General features: G+C 37.8%; 1 protein-coding gene across 1 annotated transcript; it reads right to left on the minus strand.

The window, feature by feature from the left end:
* Nucleotides 1–256: 256 nt before the first annotated feature.
* Nucleotides 257–12,670, minus strand: TSPAN3 (tetraspanin 3; the record flags this gene model as incomplete). Its single annotated transcript, XM_010290301.1, has 6 exons — nt 257–850; nt 5,747–5,830; nt 6,120–6,272; nt 7,494–7,595; nt 11,331–11,405; nt 12,479–12,670. Coding segments are annotated over 6 exons (699 nt in total), but the record flags the coding sequence as incomplete, so codon positions are not given.
* Nucleotides 12,671–13,255: the final 585 nt, after the last annotated feature.

A 13,255-nucleotide genomic window follows, 5' to 3' on the forward strand; every position in this document is an offset into this window, starting at 1 on the left:
CCGCTCTTCATAGAAAAATGAAATATTTCATTATAGAACAGTAGTGCATACATTATACTCCTGAAAAGCCAGCTTGTATTTTAAACCACTACGTTTGAAAAATTTGATCTCTGAAGGTCAAAGCTGCAGTCACATGATCCTAAAATTTTGGTTAGTGTTGTGGATTTTTTTTTTTTTTTATTTTTACAATTTTATATATAAAGTATACTGGACTTAAGTTTTTTTTGTTTTTGTGTTGGTTTTTTTTTGTTTTTTGTTTTTTTTTTTTTTAAAGTGACACTGGTGAGGGGCAAGATTAAAATATTTCTTCTCAAATTAAATACAGCTGGCTTCCTTTGTACAGCTTTGGCCAAAAAAGTTCCATGTAGTGAAGGTTTAAGAAATCACCTCTCTATATGCAAGAATCAGCCAGTTAATGCTTAGAGGTAATCTACCAAAATAGGCACATATCCTCTGGCTTTCATATTAACCAAATGACACCTAACTTGCAAATGGTTCTGAAATTAGAAAGTTTACTAGTATACTAAAACATTTAGATACATGACTAGCTGGCTAAAACAGTGAAAGTCACAGGTAATTATATGGGTGTGTGTAAAGCTGAGTTGTTTTGCCCTTCACCAGTGTACAGTACGGTTGTCCTCACCTGTGAAAGGTATGCTTTGACTAAGCTTAGGGCAAGAAAGCTATCGCAGTAGACCTGGCCCATTCACCTTCCACATAAGTGAGATAAGATTGCACTGCGTGTTCGCATTCTCTTCTAGGCATAGGTTCCGCCAGTGATGAGAAGTTCGTAGGCAGGATCCCGACTCCTCCTACATAGTACTATACAGGCACACAACATGCCCAGAAGCTATGGAGAAAAAAAAAGAAAACAAGCTGAGTACAAAGAAGGTACTTTAAGAGATTTAACCTCAGCACAGCAACTGTCAGCATGCTTCGAGAGACTGTAACTGTCCATAAGGTAAACAGCAACAAATGCATTGTTCTTGAAAAAGCTTCATTTCCTGCTGCAGAAAGCAAGGGCCATGAACTGCAGTCTTATTTTCTTGCAAGTTTGTCTTGAACATCTTTAACAAAAGTGGTTTTTTTGGTCAGCCACTGTTATTCTGCCTCAATGATTCAGATGGAAGAAATTACTTTTAAAGATAGATATAGATTTTTAGATACTGTATCTGGTATGAAAAATCAAAGTGAAATTCAAATGCATTAGCCTCTAATCGCTATGATGAGAAAGCAAAACTTCAGAGTTTTACAAAATTACTTCTCTGCTGAAATATCTTTCAAATGCGCAATCTCTGTTAACATGTCATATTAGAAAGCTTAAATCCAATGTGAATTATTCACTTTTAGATGTTTTCCTGCTATTAAAATTCACAGTACCATGACTGTGCTGGCAAGTTTGCCAGGCATTTAGGGTATGATTACCCAGCATACATTTACAAGACTTAAATCAGATGAATGTAATCAGGGATATAAAGCATAGTATTTTACAGAAGTTGTATGTTTACTGAAGGTAGAATAAGACTGTATGTACTGAAAAAAAAAAATCAAGTATACTGTTCTATGGCCTACAGTAATTGGCAATAACTTCTAGTAAGGTAAAAGATTGTATTGAGTTGATCAAATGCATAGAAGTTTATTCACAGATGCAAATATTTCAAGTGGCTCCTGCTACAGCTCTGGATTATAAAGCATCACCCAGAAGGTAAATGACTTTCTAAAAAGGCCCCAAAACAAACCACCCCCAAAACCCCTCGAAGAGAAAGCAAACAAGAACAAAATGGGTGAGCTGACAACCAAGTGTAAAGCTGCTTTGTTGATACAGCAAAAACCCAGTGAAAAACACAGCACTGGGACGAAAAGGAGAAGTACTCACATTATTAATAAAGTCTGATGCAAACATCACATTCTAACAAGTTTCAAAACTAAATGATGGTACATGCAACATAGTACTCAAGTCTGCTGAAAGACTGAAAAGAGAATGTTTTAAAAAACCCTAAGACTGAATAAGCAGTGATTAAAGAGAGGCATGATGAAATTCTAGTATGAGCTTTTAACTTCCTGGAATGGAGCAAGCTGTAAAGTTCAACAGTATTCTTTGTCTTGAGTGCATTTTGGATCTATAGCAGAAACCAGCTCAGGTTCAAAAAAGCATACGGGAGAGTAACCCCGAGTATGGCACTTCAGCCTGTTGGTAAAAACAGCACCTTTCTTCCCTTTCCAGCAGTACTTGGGTGGTTCCAGTTCACAGGTTAACTTCCAAACATATGTTATATTCATGTCAGAGTAAGAGAAAAAACACATAGTTACATGAGAGAGAGACCTTCTAAGTGAGGAGATGATATCCACAATTAAAAAACCTCTTAAGTTAGACTTGTGAGATGCAGAGTTTATGGTAGTTGCCAGTGGGTACACAACTCTGAAGAAGGCTTGCAGCCTGCTAGTACAAAAACTTCATCTTTTTCCCTGTTCAAAACAAGGATAACGTGAACACCGTGCTGCAGACAAACACATCCTTTAGTCATTTGCTATAATTCATTCTAGTCAGGTATTTCAAATAAAGAAAAGTAGTTTCATCACATTTACAGTTATTCACACAAAGATAATCCTGGTCAATGACTCGCTCAAGACATTTGATTTATACAGTTGTGTAAAATCTGAAACAATCGGGTACTGTGCTAGGAACTCACGTAACCAACCAACTTTTGAGCTACTATTTAAACCATTTGTATCCTTTAGGAGGCCAGTGAGTGTATTCCTAGAATTCATTGTAAACATGGAAGTAATCCCTGTATTTCAACTTCCTCTACAGAAATTTAGTGAGTAATTTCTAAAAATATACTAACACCTCAAACTTTTTCTAAGGCATTTGATTCTGTTTTATTTTCAGTTGCTACTTAATGTTGTGAACAAAAATATTTTACAAGTCTGTTGATCCATGCATCCCCCTCTTCTTCAGCTTCCAGAAAAGTTTAGACACATCCCGCACAGTCAAAGTTTGGTTTTGGGTTCTTTTTGTGTGTGGGTTTTGTGGTGTAGGGTTTTGGGGTTTTTTTGTGTGGTTTTTTTTTGTAAGATTTGCCTGCTAGCAGTAACTATATTCAGTTTGCTTTTACCAAACCCGTTTGCCTTTTTTTTAAAAAAAAAAAAAATATCACTGGCTGTATATATGTATGCCAAGCTCAGTACTTTGTAAATGATCACTAACTACAAAAGATATCTATGAGTATGAACTCTGTAGCTAATCAAGCAGCACTTCTACTGCACTACAATACCTTTGCTCCCTTCATTTTGCCTCTTATTTATTAATAGTTCTGTGCTGTCACTGTAGTTGAGACCAGGGAACTATTGCACACTGCCAAGATCCCCATGGTAACTGAAACATGAATATACCCCAAAATTACTTCTATGCAGCAATGACTTTCCACAAATTCCAAGCCTTGCAAAAATTTTACTCGGTCTTTTCATTTTAAAGAAATTACTGAAGGCTAAATTGGTTGAATGTACCAAGTAATAAACTCTGGGCAGCCTTGCTGCATAACATACGAAATAACAATCAGTTCAGAGCAGACTCTATGCAGCGAGTATAGGAAAGGCAGTAAAAGTCACCAAAAGGTAAGACAAACATAATTATTCCTCTAAGTTTACAGGACACAGGCTAGGTTACAGGCCATTTACTGAAGTTTACATTCTTACCTCCATTTCAATTAGCCCACACACTATTTTGTTGAGAATCAGGAGAAGTATTCTGTATTACAAATAAGAGGATGTCACAACTTACGACATAAGTTGCAGGAGATAAATAATAGAACAGTTTGAATGCTGTTTAGTATCAACTTGACTGAAACTGATGTCTTTTTAAAACACGTGAATGTACAACCATTTGAACTGTGGAGCAAAGATACAAGAATATGACCTCTGACAGACTGAAGTGTGATTACCACTCAGTGAATATTACTAAACAGAAATTTAAAGGGTATTCCCAACACCCTGTATTCTATAGTTGTCTTTATTCATTTTCTAAACAGGTAATCATGTAGCTTGTTTTAACTTTAAAGTTAAAAATTTCAAAATGCTATACTGCAGCACAAGCAAAGAAATTTCTCTGACATTCTGATTTTCCTGACAAACTGTTGATACAATATGTACCTTCTGCCAGTACCTTGATTACTGACATGCGGAGACAAATCCAAGAGCATCCACTGCAGAGGGGATACAACTAACATGCTTGCCTAGAATTGATGAGCCAGGAATAACAGAAGGATGCAAGCAGCCACATCTCCATTGCATGCACGTGTCAGAAATTCTGGCCCGATCCCACAGAGGGTTATAACTGTGCTGCTTTTTGGGGCGGACCCGTTAATCAACCTGCACACTCCAAAGCTAGGAAAAACGCCTCCTCTTGGGATCCAGCTCACCCAATCTCATAACATCCATTTTTTTTTTCGTATGTAAAAAAATCTGCCATAGTAACCATGGTTGTGGTAAACACCTTCGTTTACATTACACAGCTATATTTCAATGTTCGAGAGATTAAATACTGCTTTAACAGTTAAAGTTTTAAGAATGAAATTAAAAAATACCTTCCTTCAGAAGACTGAGCACAAGATGTCACCAAATTTAAAGTTCCATAGCTGAAGTAACCTGGTTCTGGACAGTTCAACAATATCACTGTATACAGTGTTACCTATGAGTATATCCTTGTTGCACAGAAATAGAAATTTAACCATATTTTCAGAAGACTCTTTGCAAAAGATCATTTACCTTCAAACATACAATCCAGCTCAAAACCTGCTTTTGAAAACAGAAGTGGCTAAACCACCTGACTCAATAGGTACAATGTTTTCTGAATTCAAATTAAGGGCACAAAGAGCACAAAAGTTAACTTTGAAGTAAGTTTTCAAGTCTCTTGGAATTCAGCATATGTACATTTATCAGAGGCCGTAACATTGCCACAGTCTGAAAATATGATTATGTACTAAGCCTGCCAAAATTGACAAGCGTTCAAAATTCCTATTTTACAGATATGTTTAGAAGACAGTCTTAGTCTTTTTAAAAAATCTAAATAAATACACATTAGTCTCTTTCCTCAGTTACTTGTTATGACCAGGGTAACTGTAACAATTAAAGTTATGTGGGAGACAACCTGTGCTCAATTTTAAGTAGGCACTGTGTCCAGTTTATAGCTTTTTTTTTTTTTTTCTTAAGTCCAGAAAGCAAGAAATCTTCACGACACAATGCAAAGTTCAGTTGAACCAGAGCAGAGTGTGCTATCAAAAACCCCGGTCTTGACATTATGTGTATGCCATGAAGCACAGTTAAGCTGACGTACCTCTAAAATGGCATGAGGTATGAGCTATCTGCTTTGAAGTCAGAAATGAAATACTATGCAAATTCTTAAGTGTTAAATGCCATCAGAGCACATTCATGATACTTAATACATAGATAGTTAGTTTTCAAGAAGTAATTTACCACTTATATTCTAGTAATTATTGCATGTAACATGACTGTTCAGCTATCTTCAAATCTAACAGAATATACATCCACACAGCAGTAGTTTTTAGACCACACAAGGTTGAGAAGTTTCTGTGTTAAAGTGGTTAGATCCTTTTGACTGATGTTCATTTATCCCCCAAACCAAGTAGGGACTAAAGCGGTCATCATCCTGTGCATACCTGTAATAAGCTGGACCGTAGTTTAGAATTTCATTTGAGAAAAATGTTACAGCTAAAGAATATTCTCTTACCTGAATAGCAGCAAATGCTAGTGCTGCCCAGATGACATACATCATGATCTCTTGAAGCTTCTTTACAACCAGAGCCTCACACCCCTGAAACAAATAGACTTCTTATATTTTGCAACCACGTTTAGGCACACCAAGAAAATGCCAAAAGCATCGAACAGGGCAGAAAGACAATCCAAACACTAAAAAAAGTCATTACTTAGTATATCACAGACAAAAAAAGAGGAAAGAGAGAGTTTCCCCCCCCTCCCCCAACCCATATTTATCTCCTGTTAAAGCAAATACAACCAAGACTTCATGCTCGCACTAAAAAGAAAATTAAGTGACTGTCAGCAAAAGCACATGGCTACATAAGTTTATACTTCAGCTATCTTACCTCAGAATAAAGGTCCATTGGACGGGTCAAACTGCCAGTACAATTGCTGAGGGCTGCTTTGCAACAGCTAAGCGGCACACTGTTATTTTTAGTTTGTTTGAACCAAACAGTATTCTCCCAGTCTGAATAGTTATGGATCCCACAGCAGCGCAGCTGCAAAAACATGCAGGTAAAAAGCCAATGTGTTTATCAGTCAAGAAGTGGGATGAGACAGCAATTCTAACTGCAATACCAAGAACACAAGCATATTAAGATTAGGCTACCTTTGTTCCTCGAGTAACCCAACTTATTTGACAGTTACGTAAGCAAACCATAGACCAAGCGTATTGTAAAGGGGCCTATAGCCCCTCAGCATTTAAGATACTCCTTACAAGATGCAGACTTGAAATGCCAGTTCATGGGGAACATTTGACAACCCACTTTTCCCTCATGCCTCCCAGATAAGACAAAAGCTTTATTTTTGGCTTGGAACAGCTCTATCCTTAAAGCTTGCAACAGATACTTGGAAAAAACCTTTGCTTTCTGGACATAGGTTCTGGCATGAACCTGCATCTACTCTTCTCACATAACTGTGGTGCAGAATTAAAGTTCATTTTATATAGTCACATGCCTATGTGGCCACATAGAAAGCCTTCAGGAATGAACCAATTAAAAATAAATACAGTTCCATTCTGCTGAGAGCTCATACTCTATTGCAGTCCTTGAGTTTTCTTGCATACACTGCCGCCTCAAAGAGAGGTACTACCCTAGGCGTCAATGTACCAGCTTCTTGTCCATTCCCCCTTTCAGGGGGGATTTTAAGCAAGGTACTAATTAGTAGTATGACCGATTTTAATGCATTAGCCATTTAATGTCATGGAATCATAGGCTGGAAGGAACCTCAAGGATCATCTGGTCCAACTTTTCTTGGCAAAAGCAAATATATAAGTACCAGATGACTTTTTAAAATTGATGCAATTTTAAGAAGGTTGAAAGCTCCTGAATCTTCCTTAAATCTCATCGGTTCTTTTAGCCTCGAATCCAGAAGCTTGCGACACTAGCTTTCAGCTAGAATCAAGAACACTTTTTCCCCCCAGCATGTTCTAGATAAATCTGTGCAGATGTGAGAAAATTCTGCAATGTTCCCTTGCAGAAAAATACGTAAGTACTAAATATTTGAATCCAAACACTGATTCATAGATAGCCAGTTACATAAAAAGCACCTCCCCATCTACAATGCTGTAATTGTACTGATTTTAACCAAGTTAGCCGATTGGTCAATAAATAGCTCATTTCCTGGATTTGTCAGAACAGAGGAAGATATGCTGCGCAAGTAGCAGAGCACCACAGCAGCTGTGATTTAAGGACAAAAATTCCCACGTCTCACAGTCTCACCTGCCTCTGTACATAGTCAATAGCACGACTGGCTGCATCAGGATTTGTCCCATTGTACCCATTGTATACTTTGCGAATGCTGTGATCAACTTCATCCTCCACCTGTGAAGTATTAAGAAAGCATCTATATTAGCACACCAACAGAAGTAGTGCAGGTCTAGGTAAAATCATTTCACTTCTAATTCCAGCAATTCAGGAAACCAAGGTAATCCCCTATCATCTGAAATTAGCATACTTTGGTGGTACAACTTCTTAAAGTTTTAACTTCACTCTTGCAAAGATGTTGCTAGCTTGCAGCTAATGGCCAAGAAAAAACCAAGCAACTATCTCCTGTAAGATTTTAAATAAAGCAGCTTCGCAATGTATCTCAGAACAGAAACTGCTTTCACTATGGCACTGTGGCAGACATTCCATGAAGTTAAGGGCTCTCCATAACAGCATGCCTTTCCACTTCCTACTCCTCTTTCAAAGTTCCAAACCAAAACCGGTATAACCATCTGGGCTAACTTGTTCCCTTCGGGACTACAAGGGTATCAGTAAGTCATACCACCTGCTCTCCCCATTCTGATTGAAGCAAAGGTAAATACTCAAAGCTGAGGTCTTTCGGCTGACTTTTCTACCCTACAGCCACCAAGCTCTCTGTTCAGTCCCAGGCCCCCACACTTCCTGAGAAACGTTGATGGCAGTACATTGCACATAGCAACAGCTACTGGAATAGCTCCTAAAGCTACTGCGGATGAATCAAGCTGCTAAAGATGCTGTCAATTATATGTGTTAGAAACAGATACCACCCAAGAATCATCGCTTGTCCCCCAAAAGGCATCTTATAATGCCCATTTTGAAGGAAAACTTACGAGAACCTTTTAAGTAACAATATGCTTTGCTGTAAACGGTTACTTAAATGCACAGTAAGTTTGATGTAGCTAAACATTTGTACAAAACTAAGATTAGCTCTGAATTTTTTTCTTCCTATCATATTCAACCGGAATTACATGCAAGGAATGTAATCTTAGGGCTGAGCATTAACTAAGTATGCATATTCTTTAGATTTGCAAGTTACAGTAGGAAGGTCTTGCCAACACATCATTCCCTTAAATGCTTTAAGGGAAGAATATTCTGCAGCAATAGCACAATCTTCATTCCCCACCCACCCAGCAATGCTGGTTCTCTTTACAAGTCAATCTGTATCAAGACAGATATGAGTAACAGTCAGTTTAGCCTGCACAGGCAACTTGTTTCAGACTAGCTTAACATCAATTGTTCGATGATTTAACTAGCATGATTTACAACTCTGATTCAAACAACAAAACAGCTGTTCAATTTGTCATACAGGTTTAAGTCATTATTTCAGTGCTTGCTTGTATATAATTTGGCTTATGGTTCAATTAGGGCAACATTATGCCTGAAAGCCACGCAAATTACACACGAGGCAGTCACTAGCTCTAGCTAACTGGCAGTGAACTACTCCACCCAGCGTGGGGCAGGGGGGAACGAAACACAAACCAGTAAGTCCTCAACCAACTGACAGCCTGTTTAATCCCTACCACCATTTACAAAACCCCTTACTTTTAATGATAAGGAACAATGCTAGCAGATTCTGCAGCAGGTAAGTCTATCACAGTACGACCTTGGCATGCTTCACATTGTTCTGAAAGAGTCCGAATTGGACCTACGCACACGAGGTCTACAGAGGCATGTTGGAAAATTTAGCGATCTTAAGATCGGTCATTGTGCCTTAACTTAGAAAGGCACAATGCCACTTCCCTGAGACAACTTTATACTCAGTGCCATGTCATACCAACAGTTTTGATGAACAGCTGCCATGACTTCAATCTTTCCTTTTGTTTGTAAAGTTTTGTTCAGAAGTTTGTACAGTTAACACTAAAGTCATTCTAGCATGACTTGGGTGCCTTTTTAAAAAACAAAAAAACCCAAAACCCCACAGATCTATACATGCCATGTCAGAAACAAAGGAACAAAATTAGCAAAGCACAGAGCTGCCTTATTTATCCTGGCAAAAATAATCAGAAGTCTAAGCAGATTTCACCTCCCAGTTCACTAGTAATAAATTCAACTTAAGTACAACACTCCTGTTGTACTTGAAAACAATAGTTTAAGATGCTAAGTACTGCAGGGTAGTAGAAAACTGACATTTTTACTAACAAAACCTGTCTGTCCTTTCAAAACATTTAAGATTTAATTTTCAAATACTGACTCCCACGAATGGCTTAACGTAAGACCATGCTGCCACCACCCTCCCTCTTCCCCCAAGCTCTGACCCTGCATTACCTATGGCTGCGAAACTGTATGGCAGCAAGACAAAAATGACAGGCAACAGAACATGCAGCCGGGAGCAATGCAATTTAAGTGTTTCAAGTGTGTAATTTCAGAAGGGCTAGGGAAAAGATCTATGCATCTGCTTTTATCTGCTCTGAATGCTGCTAACTTGGAAAGAGCAAGCCACTTTAAGACTGCAACACAGAAGAAAATAAGATGACCACAGCTTAGTCCAGATCAGAATCACAGTAATTCCTGAATAACTATACTGTAATATGCTACGCCTCTGCAAGTATTGTAGCAGAAGGGAACCATTCAACTTAACACGTAAGAACTCAACATGTTTCCCATTCTCCAGGAACTGTGCCGCTCTCCTCAGTTGCTTCCAAGCCCTACTTCCACTACAAGCTTAAGAGTCCCAAATCATCTTCTCTGTGCAATGCTAAGATACCAGAAATCAAATGTAGACCATGAGAAAAATATACCCTGAATTTAAGCATTGCCGATTGAGCATTTCCTTTGACGCTCTATCCTATTTAACTGTTATTAAGCCAGATTTATAATGCAGAGGTCCTCTTGTTAGCTGCTTACTCAAGGCAGCCTTCCTTTGAAAACCAAACAAAAACTCTAGATTTTTACTTAATGGTTGTCTCACTGTTTCTTCCAGGATAGGAGAAGCAAGCAAGAAGGATAGACTACTGAACAAGACAGACCTATGCTGTTTATATAAGCACAGAAGGCCAAAGAAAGGCAAATGGTGGTGTAGTTCAGCTTGCTAGTAAGGTATCATTGGAGTGTTCTATAATGCGATCATACTACGCATCACAGCTAAAAATGCCTTTCCTGCTAATTTTTTGGCAAAAGTTTAGATGCAGACATAACAAAAACCACAGTGAAACTGTGCAAGTTACAAACTTCCCTTCTTCAAGCTACTTTCTCTAATACCATGTGGTGTATTTCTGCCACATATTATGCTATTAGAAACACAATTAATTTCATTTTTGTGGTCCTGTTTCTTAATTTCCATTAAACAGTGGGAGAAGCCATTTCTTTAGGCATAATCCTTGTCAACAACCTGTATAAAGCTAGACAGTATACATTAACACATTAAATCTATTTGATTTTATTATTATGCAGTGTTAGTTTGTGTACCAAAACACAGGACAACTTTTAAGTTATTGCATACCAAAACAATATGCTCTACGTTCAAATATTGTGTAACCTAAATCATTCACAAAGTCAAAGCATAAATTAATTAGAAGACCATTTGGAAAACGGGAAAGTACCAATTACCATGACTCCCCTGTACTGTTCAACTGTTGATGACATGTCCAGCTAGTTTCTTGCCTACGAGAAAACTTTCTGCTTTACTTTGAAGAATATTGATGTTCTAAATTTTGAGACATTGATATCTCAAATTAACCCACTTAGAGGTGTGGTTTTATTCCCTTAATAAATACCCATTAACAGTTTTACAGAAACAAAGACAGTAAAGACTACACCTCTGCACTTCTGTCACAGTTCACAAGGAAGCATTTACGGCAGCTGAGAAGTTATTACCTTTGCTCTGTAAATGTATCCAAGAACGACCACAACAACTTCAGTGATAAAAACCAAGAGCAGGATGATCACAAACTGTAAAATACAATCAAGAGTGTTTGTGCAAATAGTCTTACCCATTTACTTTCAAAAAGTCTTCCATCTTCATATAGATTTTGCTATTTAAAGTAATTTTGCAGGCAAGGTTTTGATTTAATAGGTAACGTAAAGCAGGCAATTGAGTTGACCAAGTGAGCCCAGAATTAACTTCATTCAAGAAACTTTAGCGTACATAGCTCGGTGAACCAAATCATACGAAGCTGCCCATCTAGGCATGTGCTGATCATTAGGACTGAAAATACCATACTGGACTGCTTTAATCAAGTGTTCTCTCAATCTTCTTTCCATTAGGTAAATAGGAAAGTCGCATCAAAGAAACTACCCAGGCTGTTACTAGGAGTGTTAGATGGACTAAGGGAATGTTTCTCCAGATTAAGCCCTGTAACAACTGACAGAGACAGCAAGCTATGCATTTGTCTTGGAATATTTAAGAGCACTTTAAAATAAACTATTGAAGAAGTCTACACAGCATCCAACAAAAAAACACCACCCCCCCTGTGGGGACAGTTTAAATACTGGCCTCTCTTCTCACCTATTTAATTCTCAACCTGCAATTACAGTTAAAATGCTTGGAAACACATGGCATAAAATACTGCCAACAAAGTGTCCAAATTAAGCCATAAAGAAAAATATTTGGGCATCGTAACAACCCTCAGTTACCCTCGATGCAACATACTAAAATCAGGAAGGCCCCTGTATCACCTTTCTCTGTCCAATTGCAGCTTTTCAACCAGAACAGATAAAAGTGAGATTTAAAAACTATTATGACTTAATCATATGGTTTGCAATTTTTTAACATGAGATGACCACAGTTCTAAAAAAGGCAAAACTGAGGAGTCTTCTGCTGCCAGAACTGGCTAATTTAACACCATTATTCAGAACAGAAAATTGAAATAAGGTGTTCATAACAAAATATAAGGGGAAAATATTTAAGGTCATAAAATGAGATTAGAACAAACTTTTAAAAAAATATTTTAGAAGTCTATTCAAAGGGGAGACAGCCAATATACAACAAGCAAACACCATCATATAAAAACTCTGCAACTTACCGTAGCAAGTCCACAGCGACTTTCTCGAATTGTCGCACAGCACCCAATAAGTCCAATAATAAAAAGAAGTGTTCCCACAGCTATGATAATAACTGCTGGAATTAGTGTGTAGACATCTTCAAAGAAGTGATCGTAGTCATCATATGTGATGAACACATAGGCTCCCACGTAGCACAGTATGCCTGCTGCTGCCTACAATAGACACAATAACGTGGTAAGTTTCTTTAACACCAAACCCTCCTTTCACCAAGGCTACTTTGCAACAATGATTTTACCAAACACCATGTAGCAGTCTTCCTCAGAAATTAGGGGATTTTAAAATTTAGACATCTGTGGTTGGTTAGAGCATACGTTTATTAGGAACGTCTCAAATGGAGGCTAGCCAGTAGTTTTCAAAGTACATTTCATCCAGGCAGATTTAGTTTTAACTACACTATGGAAGCCTTCTGAGGCATGTAGTCAAGAAATGAGGGTAACCATGCTATGAACACCAACATCTTGCTCCCTGTTCTCAAACACTTCCTTCCCATGCTGTCAACTAAACTTTCTACATAGTCTTACATCCACAAATTGTCTCATACTTTTGAGAACAGGATTCCAGCCCATCCAAGCAGCAAATTATTTGCTATTCAACAGCTTTTCAGAACATGCATGCAGTTCTTTTATCTGCCATTATTCACCTACTACTTACTCTTCCATTTTGCAGATTACCATCTACGATTTAATGTTAGAACAGAATAGATACACACATGGCAAACTTCAACTTCTGCTAGGGAA

This window comes from Phaethon lepturus, unplaced genomic scaffold (assembly GCF_000687285.1).
Source record: "Phaethon lepturus isolate BGI_N335 unplaced genomic scaffold, ASM68728v1 scaffold3997, whole genome shotgun sequence".
Classification (NCBI taxonomy): Eukaryota; Metazoa; Chordata; class Aves; order Phaethontiformes; family Phaethontidae; genus Phaethon; species Phaethon lepturus.